Source organism: Malaclemys terrapin, chromosome 9 (genome assembly GCF_027887155.1).
Source record: "Malaclemys terrapin pileata isolate rMalTer1 chromosome 9, rMalTer1.hap1, whole genome shotgun sequence".
Classification (NCBI taxonomy): Eukaryota; Metazoa; Chordata; order Testudines; family Emydidae; genus Malaclemys; species Malaclemys terrapin.
The window spans coordinates 14549206-14567171 of NC_071513.1; the positions used below are offsets into that span (position 1 = coordinate 14549206).

A 17966-nucleotide genomic window follows, 5' to 3' on the forward strand; every position below is an offset into this window, starting at 1 on the left:
CATTCCAGTTACTTACTCTATCATAACAGAGAAGTGTGGAAAAATTGGGTGTTTTCTGTTGATGCACCAGTTCTACAAAGTGAGCACAGTAAACAGCATCGATTGCAGAAAAAATGCAGCGAGGAAATATACACAACTGTAGAAATTTTGTGATAGTCTCATTTTTGGTTGATTCTTCAAAAACAAAGAAATAGAAAGACAAAGAAGGGAAGTGTTTTATGGCAACATCAATTGTACATAATACAGCTAACATTCAAACAAACCCCACAAAATTAACTCTATCACACACGCTTCAGAAATATATTGTGTATTATAACATACACCTCTACCACGATATAACACAACCCGATATAACACGCATTTGAATATAACACGGTAAAGCAGTGCTCGGGGGGGGGGGGGGGGGGGGGGGGGGGGGGGGAGAGAGAGAGACTGTGCACTCTGGCAGATCAAAGCAAGTTTGATATAACACGGTTTCACCTATAACGTGGTAAGATTTTTTGGCTCCCGAGGACAGCATTATATCGGGGTAGAGGTATATTTTAACATCTCAAATTTCCTTTCAAACTACTCAGGGAAAACTCTCAAACCAGATAGATAATCCCCATTAAGATGCCAAGAAAACTAACAGATAAAATGTATTCATTAGCCATGCATCGTTTTCTCCATTATATACAATGGACTAGATCGGACTCAGAACCCTCTCACACTGATTTGTTCTAGTGACTGGAAGACACAATGCAGATGACCAGATTTAGTGAAGAAAGTGAGAAAAAAGAGATTAAAAAGCAAAGATATCAAAATTTGTGCATTAGTAACAATATTTATTTTTATTAATAAATTCAGCGCCTTTTGCTAGCTCTGTGTGCTTTTACAAACATTATACATAGTACAATAAAAATACTGTCCACACAATCAGAACCTAACGTAGTTCAGATATGTGAAACTTGACTGATTCTATGATTCTATAGCAGAGGAAAAGAAGTCTCTCTACCTCCTGCATAGCCATGGCATTAGACCTCAAAAATATTTCATGTGGCCATTAGCTTGACAGAACACTTCCACTCCCAGTGCTCTTCTTAGGTCATTTGTTAATCAAGGTGACATACGGGAACAAAGCTATGAGAGAGAGCTACTTAAGGGCCTCTAAATTGAAGGCAGAGGACAAAAGATTATAAAGTTCTACAGGTCACCAAATCAGCTCAACACTATTCTCCCTCAGAGAAGCTCACCATCTCCATTAATCTCTAAGGGTCAACCATCAAAATGAGTTCATCTTGCTGGACAAGGTATATCCCAACCTCAAATCAGAGGAGGTAACTATCTGTCCATTAGAGGGAAGAAATCACCACCTCCCAAACTCCAAATCCAAGTCACTCATCAGAGCCATGACAACTGCAGGATGATCACAAGCAGAAAGTCTTGCCAGGGTTTTTATGATCCAGTGAGAAAACCTGTACACCACTACTACCCCATTCTTAACTTTTCTGGGGCCTCTGACACAAAATGGAAACACTCCTTGAGATGTAACTTTGGGGACAGAGACCATCTGTCTGATGAAAAAAGCACAGCTAATACTATCTCCCCAATCTCCCTTGCTTCATGCACACTATATATGCAGCTGGAGACAACTTCGCCAACACTGGCCCTGGGGTGTAACCCAACCATGTCACAGTTATACATACAAAATGGAAGCCTCATCCTTGATTAGCTCATGGAAAATAACCACTTTACTGATCACCAATTTTACATTTCACAGTTAAAACAAGAACTGGATGGAATTGTCACTGTAAAAGCTGACACTGCCTAGAATTTGAAATAAAACAAGACTGAAATTAAAGTTCATTTATCTTGATAATATATGTCAATAACCGATTTTAAAAAAAAGATTACAGTGCTAGTATAACAAGAGTCAAGTGAGCAGAACTTTGTAATTTAGATATAGAAAGTGCAGTGACTGTGGAAAACAGCCAAAGTTTCTCATACTTACTTGCCAGAAGCCAGTTATCCTTTTCCAGTTTCAGTCTCTGTAGAACCCTCTGCACATGCTCCAACTGCTTTTTCTCCTCTTCAAGAAGCTTGTCCTGAAGGGCCGTACAACGTTCTTTTTCTTTTTTCTTTTTATTTGGAGGCTACAAATGTCAATGCATTTCACTTTAATATTTATCATCCCCTACTATATGCAAAAAACAAGGATTGAAGATTTGGTTTACCGCAAACAAGTTTCAAATAAATATTAATCTAAACAATAAAATAAAGTGTTGCTCTGGCAGTCTTTCCACCCCCACTATACCCTGCTTTAATTATCTGATCATTCACCTAATTTTAACCACAACATTCATAGATGGAGATCTTAAGTGAGCCTCTAAACTGAAGACAAATGTCAAACTTTATTTTTGTAATCAGAGAGCAGTTCTGCAGTCCTTACTCAGTGAAGTCATCAAGTGTTCAAACCAAGTAAGGGCTGTAGGTTCTCTTATGGTAAAATTCGTTTTACTAGACTTGAACCTTCACCTGCAAATATTTACGTGACAATGTTCATTGTAAAGAAGGAGTACAAAAGATGGATATCTGCTTTACTGAATTAGATAAATTAGTAGTTAAATGCCTGAGTGTTTAATTGCTGCAAAAGTAGTTTATTGTGGTATGGTGCTAAAACATCCTTTTTGTTCAACAAAATATAGTCCAGCTATACCAGTGGTTCTCAAACTTTTCTCCTGGTGACCCCTTTCACACAGCAAGCCTCTGAGTGTGACACCCCCCCCCCTTATAAATTAAAAACACTTTTAAAGATATTTAACACCATTATAAATGCTGGAGGCAAAGCGGGGTTTAGGGTGGAGGCTGACAGCTTGTGACCTCCCATATAATAACCTCGTGACCCCCCGACCCACAGTTTGAGAACCCCTGAGCTACACCATGTAGGAAAAACAAGATTTTCTGTATTGAAATACTTATAGCAAAAATAAACAGCATTTGATATGTACTGTATTTTCTGCAACAATGTGTACCTTGTTACCACAGGCACAAAATCAAAAAGAGAACCTCTACTAAACACACTTTGACATTTCGAAAAATTCTAGTATGAAATGGTACCAGTACATAAAACTGACATTTTATATTGTTCAGAACAGTGATTACACCTATCTTTAATGTAAGATTTCATTGGATGTCACGTTTAGAGATATTTATGTTTCAATTTGAACATTAAAGTAAATTTTAAATATTCAACTATTTTAAAAAGGTTTGCAAGCACAAACATACCATTTCCTGATTGTCATCTATAGCTTTCATCTGGACTTTAAGTTTATTGACTTCTCTGTCATAGCTATTATGTGGAACAGCAAGGTCATACATTGTCAAAGACCAAAATGTAGCATAGAACTGAGGACTGATGTCATCCCAAACTTTAGGAAGGTGCAAGGAGATCACAGCATCATGAACAGGAGCCATCACTACCTCGCATGACGTGATGTACTTGTGAACTTTGTGCTGCTGTTTGTTTCCCTTCTCAGCTTTTTTAAGTTCATCATATTTTGACTGAAGATTAAAAAGAAAAATATTTGTGATTTGCATTGTTTTTACATATCTAATCATTGTTTCCTACTCAATGTCATTTACCATTCAAAGGAAAACTCTATCAAATGTATAGATATAGATTTACGCCCTCCCCCATCCCAATATTTTTATATATAAAAATATTGGGATGGGGGAGGGCGTAAATGTTTGGGTTTTTTTTATATATATATATATAAAACCAAACATTAAAGAAATGCCCGTGAATGAGTGAATGGCTCTGATTGTGCACCATCAAGGCTGCCATCTTCTCTGATGAAGAACTCTCTGACCCATTTATTTCCATATGGAATCTCCCTGCTCTCAGTTCCTGTATGCTGGTACCTGGGAGGAGCAATTGCAGGGAAAGTCCTGCTCAATCCCTGCAGCCCAGGGATGAAACATGTGCAATGTAGTCAGCATGTAGGAGCTATGAAGGGGTGGAGTATACTCAGCGCAGATGGACTCTTCAGCAAATTTAGCTGCCAAACTCTATCAAGTCTCTATTCAATATGTGCAAACTGTAGTTTTTTAAGAGTCTCATACTCAACCAAGCGTAAGTAAATTTTCACAGGTACGCCAAAGGCACATCTGTGACCGCAGGATGACTCCCTTGCAAAAACTCCCTGGCTCCACAGCATGCAAGCACAAGAGCTTCTTTACAAAACAGCTCTAAGAATTTCTTTAACATCTGAAAAACATATTCCCTATTGTCATTCTCAGAAAATCATTTTAGCGGAAATCTTCAGAAAAAAAAAAAAACAGGTTTAGGCCGACTCCTGGCATAGATAACCTCATCCTTAATTGTTTAAGTTTGGCAAATTATAAGCAACTAAGAACAGGATCTTGCAATGGAAAGTGCTGGGCAAACTTAAGTATAAGCATAGCTACCCACACCACTATCATGCACTTCCACTGCACAGAGGTATTTGGTGGTTCATAGTTGTGTTTTTACAGTTGGGAATGCTGAGGCACAGAGAGGTTAAGTGACTTGTCCAAGGTTACAAAGAAATGTTTGTGGCAGAAATGGACACAGAACCCAGGTCTCATGACCTCTAAATAAAGATTCCTTCCCAACTCTACAGGCAAACTGTAGCTCCCAAATTACACGCAATTGTCAGTGAGAACATAACAGAGATGTACAAAATGTAACTGGAGTTCAGTGATAACTGGTAACACTAAAGCACTAGAGAGTAGACAAAAAGAATGCTTTTACTTACTGAAATATGATGTGCATACATAGGCCTGGAGAGGAAAAATGCAGCATCATGGGGTGTGTGAAACTCATTACAGAGAACGTCAATAGAAGGCACTCGCTTAATGTAATCCTCTGTGCTTAGATTGGATGCTAAAAATCCACCAAACTGTACCAGAGTATCATGGCACTGAATTGAAACAGAGAAAGAATTAGAGGAAAATTTACGGGTTTTTGTGGGGGAAAAACTAGGCAGGTTTAACAAATATCAATCTTTTTAAGGCAAATACATATATAGGTAACAAGCCACTAGTCACTTTCCTGAAAGGTACACTTTAAACTACAGCTAAAAACATAATATGCTAATTCTTTCCATACTACATGCCATTTATGAAAACTAATCCAGCCCCATGTTCTGCAACTAAATATATTCGCCACAAAAGTGTATTCCATTCTAAAAGTATTCTGCCCAATTAAGAGTCAACATTCTGCTTTCTACATGTTTCTGAACCTTTTATTGTGGCCCTTGAGGATTTTAGAAAAACTGCTAAAATTAGGAGAATATTTTAAAATAATTTGCAAATTATAACTTATTTCAATAATTTTTTTGTCTTTTCCTTTTGCTGTCATGTCAGCACAGACATTTCAAATATTAGAAAGAAAGAAAGAAAGAAAGAAAGAAAGAAAGAAAGAAAGAAAGAAAGACACCAGAGCAAATCAAAGTCTAAGTTTCACATAGAACCATGACATTTTATATCATGATACATTTTTTTGAAACCTCCGGTGCTCTTTGTTGAAAATACAATATTGCATAGAGATCCAGCATTGAGGATGGCCCACAGAAAGAGCAGGCCTACAGAACTTGATTATTTTTGTGCACTGCCTGTAGTAGCTGAGCCTAGGGCCAACAGAAGGTCTTGCTTACCCACAGACAAAAGCTCCATTTAAGATACTTTAATGAGGTCACAGGAAAAAAAGGAAAAATCTAACCTGAGAGCTTCTAATACAGATTCTAAATTAATGTAGTGCCACTTGCACTTGTCAGGCCCAAAATGAGAAATACTGAATGACAGGTAAGATACCACTGACTTCTAAAAATCAGAAACAGGAAGGCTTTGTGAAGATAAAGCAAGATGATGTTTAAAAAGCCCTTAAAATTAAATTTCTTGAGAACCAGATCAGATAAACAGGGTAACCTGGCCTAACCCTATTTTGACAGTAAAAATTGTGCCATGCAGTATTTATATCAAATAAGCAGGCTAAACTTAACTGAAGAATTAAAAACCTTTTTATTTTAAAATGTAAACATGTAATTGTTTCCACTTGCCTGATCGTACAGCTTCCCCACCAGCTTCAAATGTTTCTCCCCTCCCTCCTGAAAGATCACACCATTTCGCTGCTGAGCCATGAGCAGGCACAGTGGAAGGGCCAGATCATGGTCAAGCAATGCATCTTTTAATCTCTGAGAAGATTTTTTAGTGTTTCTGATCTGGCCAAAATATCCACCCTGTCCAGAAAGACAAGAAAACCAGAAGTTAAGGTATTCCAATTTAAGAAATATCACTTTATTATAGAAAATAGACAAATAGTAAATAGATACAGTATCAGCTTATGACAGTATAAGTAATCCATCAACATTTGCCCAATTTCTTGAACTTCAATAAAACCAGTAAATTAATCTGCACTCCCACCTCAGCTTTTAGCTGTTCTCCACCAGTCATGGCTTCTAGCTGCTCCATTGTCATCTCTTCTGTTATTTCTATTCCAGCCATTTTTTGTACCACCTCTTTTAAAATGAGCAAGTCAAAGCTGCATAGAAGAAAAATAAAAACTACATAAAAATGAAATACTATGGGCAACAGAAATGGCTACTTACAATAGGCTAATACAAAATAAAACCACTGTGTGTTAAAATTGCTGTAGTGAAACAAGACCAAAACACAAACACAACATTCCTTTTCACAAGGTAATTAAAGTTCAGGAACACTGCTAAATGCTGAAAGAAAAACTGTTTTTGAAATTTACAGGTAGTAGTAAAAGTGATATGCCTCCAATGGACCAAGACCAGGGCCACAGGGTTCTGCAGGAGAGAAATATTGGGATCCAATCTTGCAAACAGTAACAGGTACAGTGCCACTTATTTACAATACCAACAAATTAATTACAAAAAACTACAGCTGTTTCCTTTGTATTTCTTATCTTTACATGCATTTCATGTATATATCAACCAAAACAGATTTAAAAAAAAACTATTAATGAGAAATCCTCAGATAATTGCTTTTAATTAAATAATTATTTTTAAAGAAGATTCAGTGTACACAGTGAGAGTATAATGACAGAAACCTAAAGTGAATGTAGCGATCTCACTTTGACCTATTAAACATGTGTCTGACTTGTAAAGTGCAGAAGATATGAAAAGCCACAATGGCCACCTCCTCAAGAAATATCTAACTCTGCTTGATACGTTCAACTCAAAAGAAAGGGCAGCAAATTATAATGACAGATCACATCTCTGCCTTTTACTAAACAACTAAACATATACAACTGTTTATAAAGCTCTTTTACCATAATTTCTCACTCAAAATTCTAACATCTAAAACATCACAAAACATTTCTGGCTACAGAATTTAAAATAAACTGCAGCCAGTAGGAATTCTTATTGCAGCCTTGTTCCAAATGTCTAGTACCATCCATTCAAATTTCTCCATAACCATCGAGGTCAGAAATTCATTCTAGTTATCAAATTTGTTTTGCTGTTGATTTCAGTAACCAAGAAAATGTCCTACATAAGAACAGCCATACTGGGGCAGACCAAAGGTCCTTCTAGCCCAGCATCCTGTCTTCCAACAGTGGCCAATGCCAGGTGCCCCAGAGGGAATGAACAGAACAGGTAATCATCAAGTGATCCATCCCGTTGCCCATTCCCAGCTTCTGGCAAACAGAGGCTAGGGACACCATCCCTGCCTACCCTGGCTAAGTTATGGAAGAGAGTGAGTGGATAGAGACCTTAGTTTTAGGTGATAATGTTCACTATCTCCGTTTTACAGATGGGGAAACTGAGGCACAGAGCAGGAAAGTGACTTACCTGAGGTCACCCAGGAGGCCACTGGCAGAGCCAGACTTAGAACCCAGGCCTCCTGGATCCCAATCTCATGCTCTATCCACTACACCACTTGGACTATTACTATCTGTCATGTAGTTACTATATTTTTTAATGAAAGCCCACAAGTAGTAATATGAATACCCTAAACCTTTCTAAAATAGGGAAGTCTAGTTTTCTTTCACCATCCCCAAATACTGCATTGTATGTTAAGTTATTTAATACTTATTAAATAAGTTAACAGCATTTATAAGATATCTGCACAATATTGAGGTAGGATGGCAAAAGTTATTTACCTTACTTTCTGTAGTTAAGTGGTGACTGTACCATTACCAGAGTACATAATAAGGTGGGAATTGATACGCACATGTGAAACAAGGTTGTCTGTGTTGAGGGGAAGGAAGAGACTGCATTTTTCAACTCCCCGAGCCCTAAAACTATGTGCTGAAGTGCCCCTATTTTACTGCTGGTGCAGGGATTGTGTTTTCTTTTCTCTTTTTAACCAAAAACGCAATATCTTAACTATTTCAAATAAATTAGTAGCTCAGTATTAGCATTCATAAATTATCTTTCACCAAATTTTAAGAAAAAAAGAGTTCATAATACAGGAATATATTATAAATCCATACTTACCAAATATGACAAAACTACCCATTAAACAATAAAAAACAGGAAAAGAAACAAGGTGCACTAAGCAGTGGAAGGGGAAAGAAGAAAGGATTCAGGCTGTAAAGTTTGTTTACAACTGAAACTTTCGAAGAAAGGACACCAGCAGTGCTGACAAGCTGGAGATCCAAAAGAGCAACTGGATAGCAAGTAACTGTATAGTCATTACATATATTACATTATTTAAATATTCAACATAAAAAAAATGAAATTTTAAAGACATTTTTGCAGACAAGATATTGGGAACAACAATAAGAGAAACTATAAGGATTACCTTTCTTGAATACTAATAGTTGTAGATACATTTTTCTAAATTAAGTATACTTGTATATACTGTAAGTATTCCAGTGATTCAGGCTCAACCAGAGGTTCTAGTACTGCAGTGCATGAAAGACGACAAACACTGACTCAAAAGAACGTGCCATAATCATACATACTAAAGGAAAATATTACAGCTATATGTTCTCTTTCTCTGGTACTTTAAGCTCTCTAACTTTCTGACGGGTATTCAAGTATAGCTTTACTATTACCAGCACTTTTGCATGAGCAAAAGGCAGTTGTCAAACAACGAGTAAATTTTAAAACAGAGGGTGTTATACAAATTAAATAGGTCAGACTTGCCTTTTTCCAGCCTTTAGTTGGTTTGCTACATACTGCAGTAGACCAGCAAGTTCAATCGGATATTTTCGGAAAACTGCACCACAAAAGCTAGCTAGACCTAAAGTAGATGGAGAGGGAGACATAGCTATGACTGAAAGTTATGCATCATCTATTTCAACATAAAGATTACTATCCTCTGCATTTATTTAGCTATGCATTGCTAACACTCCCACTTAATATTTTCTATTGCCTTTACTTCCCATATTGATTTTTCCTTTGAAAAATAAATTGATAAAGTAACAGCTGTGATAAATACCTGAAACACTGATTTATTAAATAAAACAAAAATACTAACTCTGCAGCCAGCTAGAAATTGTAGTGTCATCATGTTTCATTCTCTCCTTCTCGGGATTTGCCAGAGCTTCAATGATGCAGTCTTTTACAAAGTTAAAGAATATATATTTTTCCCCAGTAACTTTGAAATAAGCATTAATAATAATGATTAACAATAATACTGTACATCTTTAAATTGCTTTACAATTATTATTTAAACCAAAGATATCCCTATAAGGTAAATAAGTTATCTCTATTTGAGTTGCCATCAGCCACGTACAACTGTCCCTTCAACTGCAAAAATTCTAATAAGCAAACACTATACCTGAATAGTTAGAAAGCATCATCCTAAAACATGATATATACTAAGAGATTAGGGTCGCTGAAGACAATTACAGCTGAAAAATAACCATATAAGATTATAGAGACACAATAAAACCAACCTTCCAAAAAAAAACAATTACCACCTCATCATTTAGGAAGCATGGGAATCCTACAAGGGCAGATGTTCATTAAAATAGTAAAAAGGAGCATTTTCATACAATGTCAGGAAGCGGGAAAGGCTGGAAAGTGGAAAAGGCTAGTTCCCCAGCCTAGGAGCTACCACAGCAAGACCTTGAGACCTAACAGAAAGGTGGATAGCAAAGTACAGCTACAACATGAAACAACACCTAGTGATGGGCAGATGGGCAATCAAGGATTAAGATACAAGGCATACAATTAGCACATGTATATTACACATAAAGGATACATGCCAAGACGTCGTAGTTCAGTGAAGTGAGGTATTTCAATGAATCAACAACTGGTGTAATTAAATTATCATACTTTTGTATTTGTGACAAAATCTGAAAACAACAAAAATGAAATAGATAAGATTTAGTCAGCCAAACTAAGACATTCCCTTCATCTCATGTAAACCTAGAAATTCCTAGATCATTACCTACTATCGTAAATAGGCTAGTATGGTCAACATTTATACCTATGTTTTAAAAACATAAAACAAAGAAAACCCATTTCAACAAAATGTTTCAGTTGCTTCTGTAGCAAAAGGTAATCTCATTTGATTTCTGTGGCGCGCGCGCACACACACAAAATAGTAGTGCAACTGATCATGTAAAAATATTTCCATATTAGCAATTTCTTTAAAATGAGTGATAGTGTTAGCCTTCAGACTAACAGAAAACATAATCCCAGAAAAGTTTCTGCTCTTGTATATATATTTTCCTAAATGTTAATACAAATAAACAACACTCCATCCTCAAAAAAACTGAACATCATTAATAAGAATTGCTGCCACTGATTGTCATACTGAAAGCTAACAAAGAAGAAAAATGAAAAGGGGTTTTGTTTGCTTTACTTCTTGTTTTCAACCACTTAAGATTTTACTACAAGAAATTAAAATAGAAACCAAAATGAACAAGTAAAAAAAAAGATGCAATAGTTGATTGAAATCACATGGTTATTGTTATTAAGCTGAAGTAGCACAATGATATACATTTTAAAAAGTGACTAGTGATTGAGCACCTCAATTTTTGAGTGCCCTACACATGACACGTTATAGGGATCTGACTTTCAGAGGCTAAGTGATCAGGACTTATTGAAAATTGGGCCTCTCTCAATTTGTCTACCCAAAATTATTAGTCACTTTTGCAAATCTCAGTGTATATTTTTACATTTCTACTGAATTACCATGTTTTTAAAACCTATCATAAATCAAGAATAATAGAATTAGCACTTTTCTCCAATTTACTAAAATACATGCACAAAATATGCAATCCATCCTCCCCTTAAATATATATGCCTAGGGTTCATTCTGTAACACTTCCTCACACGAGCCCCAAAGACTTAAAATGGGACTGTTCACATTAGAAAGGAAAGGACAGATTAGGTCCACACATACATACATAAACATATTCATATCACATCACATACATAATCAAATAAAATTGTTGGATTGCTATGGCTTAGCTTCCCAATTTGTCTTCCAGAAGGCTTTACATTTTCCTTAGTTAGACGCCTGTAAAAGAAGAGATACTTTATGTCAATTAACTCCTTCACAGGATGTTAGTAATTTTATTATTCTCTCTCACAAATGTACACCTTATTCCTAAGCACACCTTTACCAATTAGATAGCCTAAATCCTTTTTTTTTTTTTTGGAGAGGAAATAGTTGACAAAAATGCTCAGAATATTGGTAATGGAAATTCATCTATAGGCTTCCAATCTGAGTCTAGCATAAATTGCAAAAATCTAGACACTATTCCATTGCCTATACATCAGAGCTGGCAATCTCAACACAGTGTCTAGTGGACAACCGGCACTAACTGATGTACTTCTAAGTAGACTAGGCAAAAGGGTTAGGGACTGAAATACCCTTAAGTCCCTACTGTGTACGGGCCACAGGACAATGTAAACGTTCCCCCACTGCCAAAGACTTGTATCTGCCCCATAGATAAAATACCAATCGCACTGATATCTTCCACAAGCACAGAGCTCTTATATTAGGAAAAATTAACTTATGCTATCCTCATTCCTGTAGATCTAATTTTTTTTAAATACCTAATTAACTGTCAGTTAAATAATTAATTAATTGTATTATCCTCAGTTAACAGAAGAAACATTGTTGGGATTTCAGAATTTTTCACTTTCAGAATATTTGATAATGAAGCTGCAAGCTTAATACTGAAATGTAAGACTAAGTAATCTTTTCATAGAAATACAAAAGGAGAAGGGTGGTACTTCAGCAATTTTACACATGTATTGGCGTCATTTCTGCTTCAAGGATCAGAACACTACATTACTGCAGCATTGCAGTCTCTAGTAATTTCTCAAGAACTTCACTGCTTTGAAAGCCAAATCAGCAGTAGAACTGAGTTAATTCAAACTGCCCTAAAGAAAAGGAAGAATAGGTATTTAATGCTAATATTTCTTGCTGTGTTTTGAAATGATTTATTTTGTTCTCTTCAAAACTGCCTTTATCAAAAACATTTATCATTAAGGGTATAATCAAAATAAAGTATGACTATGTGAAATTTCAAGTGAACAGTTGAAGTTATTTAAGGAGGAAAAACACAAACTTGTGTCTCAATTTTTCTATCAACAGTGCATTGAAAAAAATGTGGTTTCCTTAGGATTAATGCTACCAGTAAAGCCTGAATTCAGTTAGTTATACAGTATTGGCTAAAAATGCCTTGTTATTCTTCTTGCTGTATTTCATATCCTAACATATGAATATAATATATACTTGATTAAACTGTATTTAAACTTCAATATCTAATATACTGAGTTTAGAGTTTATCATAATTTGAAGTGTACCTTCTAATTATTCTAAAATATGTATGAAAACATAGTGCCAACTGTCCAGTGGTTAGTGCGCTAGTCTGTGAGTTGGGAGACTGTATTCAATTCCCTGCTTTACCACAGACTTCCCATGTGACCTTGGGCAAGTCACTTGATCTCTGTGCCTCAGTTCCCCATCAATAAAATGGGATAATAGTACTTCCAAACATCAAAGGGATGTTGTGAGGATAAATACACTGATGATTGTGAGGTGCTGAGATAATATGGTAATGGGAGGCCACATAAATAAAGATAAAGATAAACAGAATGTACTGAGTGCATTGCCAACAGCAATGTCAATAATGTATACAGTATTCCTCACTTCTCTATCAAAACTGCTGTGCAAAACTGAACAGTTTGCCTTGTTTCACCCCAATGGCTGCTTTGAAAGCAGTGCCAGTCTGCATTGAGTTAAATTGGCAAAAGCAGATTGGGATACTTTAGCACTGTATATACACATATTTTAATGTTTGTATTTTTGGGTTCCTCCTCACACTCATGTTTTGACTTCCTCACTGTCACTTGAAAAATTTTGTTATTAAGTTGTATACTAAAGCACTTGATCACAAAAACAACATGTTTCTTCTGTATGTGAGATAAGTGCATGTTCATGGGTATTTCTGCAGAAACACAGTGATATCTGGTAGCCAGTGAGAGCACATGATCAGTATTAACATGGTTATAAATATGTAATACTTCCTACTTTTTCTTATATGGTAACAATGTTAAGGAACCATCCAAATCTACTGTGTGGGAGGAAAATGGTGAGGGACTATGGCCTGTGTTACACAGGAGATCTGACTAGTTGATCATAATGGTTCCTTCTGGCCTTAAAATCTGCAAATCAAAAATTTATGAATCTATGAAGTGATTTTGTCTTGTCTGTGGGAAGAGTTCTAATCACATGATAACCACGTTACCATAGCATGGGTAAAACCACATGGGTTCAGTTCACACATGCAACAACAAAAGGATTTAACATGAATCCCTGACATAGTAGATAGAGTTGCAAAGAGGGACTCCAAATGCACATACTGTAAGTTTCGACCACATATAATTTTTCAACTTAAAATTAACTCCATGTGTGTGGATGACAAACATCACCATTTGAGTTTGGCTTGGGAGAAAATACACCACACAAGAAGGAAAACCCACAGAATGGAAATTCTGAAGTACAGCTGTCTACAGGGAAGGATTTGGGAGATTCTAGGAGATCCTCCCAGCAATCAAGATAGCCTGCATTACAATGCATTGTTTCTAAAGAAAAACCTTGCAGAAGACAGAGAGCTCTTAAAGTGATTCTGTGCAAGAAATGTCCCATAGAAGATATTAATATAAGTTCATTTCACTTGGCATTAGTCTTGACAAAAATGAAAAAAAACCTTTGCTGAACATTAATTTGACAAAACAATCAGTCTGACATTATTTATTCATTGAAGTTTCAGTGAATCAAAAAACATTAATTTTAAGAGACTCCCTGTTCATAAGGCATTTAATGACTCAAGTACTCTGTAAATAGGAATCATCTTTGTCAAGTATTAACGCTGGCAGGATTCACTTGACACATGAAACAGCTGAAAGTTACTTCTAAAATCTCATTAACTTTTAACTGCAAAATATGAAATCCAGCATAACTTACTTCATGATATATTTGGCTCTGTCGATAGTTTGAGCTTTAACTTTCACTAAAAGTGGGTGACTGTTGTATGTTTCATTCTTCCATTGTCCATAGAGACGATAGCTTGGAATGATAAGAATGGGAGAAAGAAAAAGGAGCATCATTCAATCTGAAAATTTAAAAAAAAATGACTTGCCATATGTGAAATAAAAATTTATTCTATGCTACTCACCGATACTGGTATGGAAAAGTTTTGAACATTCCCCAGAGTTCCTCGGACATGCACGCATTGCAGTCCATTAAAGTAAGAGATGGGAGCAAAACTTGGTCGGTAATATTTAACAAACAGCTAAACAAAATCTCCTGAGATAAAACACAAAAAAACATAGCACAAAATAACCTATAAGTATGAGACAAGTTCAAAAAAGTTACTGTCAAAGTGAAGTTATTTATCTTGATTAACTAATAAAATGTCTTTAAGGTTTATGCCCCATGATATACCTGTGGCTTCCTATTTATATGGAAAAACATCTACATTACAAAATCTGGTTTTAAGCAGAAATATTTTGTTAGATACTCATAACCACTGTTCTAAATGAATTAGCCATATAGTGTTGAGGGAAGTGGTAGAAAAAGTCAGTGGTTTACATTCATAATTCCAAAACAAGAAATTGATAAAATTCCAACTAATGCGATAAGTCACTTTTTTATTTTGATATCAAGTGGTATGAGAGAGTAATTTTTACAATTGTTTTAAAAAGTAATTTTTAAACCAATAGAAAGGTGTCCTATACTACATTATGACTGTCTTTATGGACAACTTGCCATTTGAAATCTCGTCAATTTTCAAAATGTGAATATTTTCAGTTATTACACCTGCTCCTGAAACCTCCCTGCCAATTTGTACTTTCACAATCACATTTCCATCTTTTTAAAAAAATAAATTAAAAAAAATTATTTTCCCTTTTACTGTGGTTAATACCATACGAACAGGGATTTAGCAAAAAAAAAAAATAATAATTAAAAATATAAAAGTATTTTCTCTATTTCTGTTAGTTATGGTTAGGCTTGGCAGAACTAGATTTTTGTTTACTTATTTCAATTGATAATTTTTTATTTTTAAGCATTTTTTCAATTTTTATCAATTTAAATTTTTAGTTACAGAAAATTATGGGGGGAATTAAGTTAATAAAGAGGTCAGACAATTTAACGACAATAGATGTCGAGAGTCAAAAAATTAAAGCTTTATAACCTTCAAAACACAAATGACCAACATCACATATCAGAAGATAGAAAGTAAACATCCTTAAATTCTAATAAATTCTCAAGCAGCAGTTTTCTTACTTTGTCTATCTGTAAATTGTGGTTATCATCAATGGAAATATTTTTCTTTGGTTTGTACATATACAGTGAAATAGACGTTCACTGATATTTACTGATAAAAATCTAATCTTTCCGAACCTAGTTATGGTAATCTTGGGCATTGCATGTAGCAACAGTGGTACAACCGTCTCATAAAACTACTATTTTTAATGTGAACTGTATCTTTAAGCAAAGGGCCTAACTTAAAATGCTACAATACAACTGTTAATATAAGCTGAGTGCCTCAGGAAAATCTAAAACTACTTTGACCAAACTATACAATTACCAGAAACCCAGGTTTTTCCCAACACTTTTGGGCAGCACTCTGCAAACATTTTCCTGTTCTGATACCTCAAAAAGTCACAAAACTGTGGTATGTGAAATACGGGAGAAATAGGATGCTGTAGGAAACTGAACTTTAATAACAGACCTTTTACAGGTGAATTCCTATGCTTGCTGAGAAACTGGATCTCACAGGAGTATCACTGAGTCAAGTGGCAAATTAATTTCCTGGGATTAGCTGATTATACTTTAATAGTAACTAACCATCTAACTATAAAATATCGCCACAATTTCTGCTCTAATTACTGTTTTTACCGTTTTCCTTGATCTTCCTACACTTTTCCCAAATAAAATCAGCAAGATACAGAATACAGTCAATAGACCGTCCTGTGGCACCTTTAAGACTAACAGAAGTATTGGGAGCATAAGCTTTCGTGGGTAAGAACCTCACTTCTTCAGATGCCTTGGCAGAAGAAGTGAGGTTCTTACCCACGAAAGCTTATGCTCCCAATACTTCTGTTAGTCTTAAAGGTGCCACAGGACCCTCTGTTGCTTTTTACAGATTCAGACTAACACGGCTACCCCTCTGATAGTCAATAGACCATTACTATAAAATAAGAGCAGCCCAGCAGGAAGAATATCAGACTGAATATGCAGAAACTGGAAGGAAGAGAGCCAATTGGAGGAAGACAAGATCTTTTTCATGATTGTTTATAAGCAGGAAGCAGCCAATAAGGAGACGAATCCATTGTTCAAATTTGGTGAAGACAACCACAGATTTATAGCTTTTAAGGAAAAAAAAAGTATGACTGTTCTGACATAAGTGAGCCATAAAAATCCCAAGACCACTGTAACTCTAGGCCAATTTTCATCCTACAATAAAACACAGTTTATACAGAGAGGAAAAAGTTTGTTGACCATAAATATTTTGTCTAATTATAATTCATAATTAGATATGAGATTTCTTCTCGCAGACCAGAAAGAGCAGAATCAAACATACTCCTGAGAAGCTGAGATCCTTGAACAAGCAAGTAGACTATCTTCTGACAAGAAAGAAGAGTGGGTTGCAACGATGTGAAGTTTTCACTTGCTTTTTTTTTTTTTTTTTAAGTTGTTTTAAAAAATAAAAGCACTGCATAGGCACAAACATTAGGAAGTTTTTCATATAAAATTGTATGACATTACTAGTGAATGAAAAGAGGTTATTTGTAAAAGAAATATTATAGTAATTTCCAGGACCAAAACTCACCATTTTCTCTTTATCCTCTTGTTTATTTCCATCAGATTGAAACTACAAAAAAGACATTCATATTAATTGTAGAATTATGAGACTGTTAAGTTAGTCTATTACTATTGAATAGGTATAATTTCAAATCAAAGTTACTTCAGAAAAATCTATATCTAATGGACTGCCCACAAATGGTATAATACTCCCAATTTGTAGCACTGAAGTTTCATCTTAATATCTGTATCTTTTTAGCTGTATACAGCATATGACTACTAATCATATACAAATGCACTGTTGCATATATAGAGTAACAATTCAAATATTTGTTTTGAATGTAATATTTTTCACACATTTGTAATGCCTAAATGAAGATTCAGCTACTCATTATTATGTACCTTAAGATTTTTTCTTTAAACAATTTTCATATTAAAGTTCTTTTGAAAAAAATTGAAATTGTAGTGGAAAATGTCACAACGTATCAATACTTTCATTACTTAAACCAGAAATGAAAGCAGACATTTTAAATTATTCTTAGGCATTTTATGTTAACTGAAGGGTTCTAGATTCATTTTTATTTCATTTTGCTTAAGTACAAGGATGAAATATTAGCTCCATGAAGTTAATGGCACAACTGCAACTAACTTCAATGGGGCCAAAATTTCACCCCAAAGCTTTTAAAAGAAGATTT

The 17966-nt window shown here is 35.2% G+C and overlaps 1 protein-coding gene across 5 annotated transcripts in view; it reads right to left on the reverse strand.

Annotated features, from left to right (window-relative positions):
- THOC2 (THO complex subunit 2) overlaps window positions 1-17966 on the reverse strand; it is a 108863-nt gene that overhangs the window by 31978 nt on the left and 58919 nt on the right. For all 5 annotated transcript variants that reach the window (XR_008446126.1, XM_054039012.1, XM_054039011.1 and 2 more), the window contains 13 exons: window positions 17300-17341; window positions 14639-14769; window positions 14428-14529; window positions 11382-11466; window positions 10201-10294; window positions 9472-9552; window positions 9138-9234; window positions 6442-6559; window positions 6078-6257; window positions 4776-4940; window positions 3265-3540; window positions 1991-2132; window positions 17-174 (listed from right to left, as the gene is read on the reverse strand). Coding sequence is in view for 4 of the 5 variants with exons in the window: in XM_054039012.1 (XP_053894987.1) it covers window positions 17-174; window positions 1991-2132; window positions 3265-3540; window positions 4776-4940; window positions 6078-6257; window positions 6442-6559; window positions 9138-9234; window positions 9472-9552; window positions 10201-10294; window positions 11382-11466; window positions 14428-14529; window positions 14639-14769; window positions 17300-17341 (1671 nt within the window). In the remaining variant the exon portion in view is untranslated. The remainder of the gene's footprint in view (window positions 1-16; window positions 175-1990; window positions 2133-3264; window positions 3541-4775; window positions 4941-6077; window positions 6258-6441; window positions 6560-9137; window positions 9235-9471; window positions 9553-10200; window positions 10295-11381; window positions 11467-14427; window positions 14530-14638; window positions 14770-17299; window positions 17342-17966) is intronic.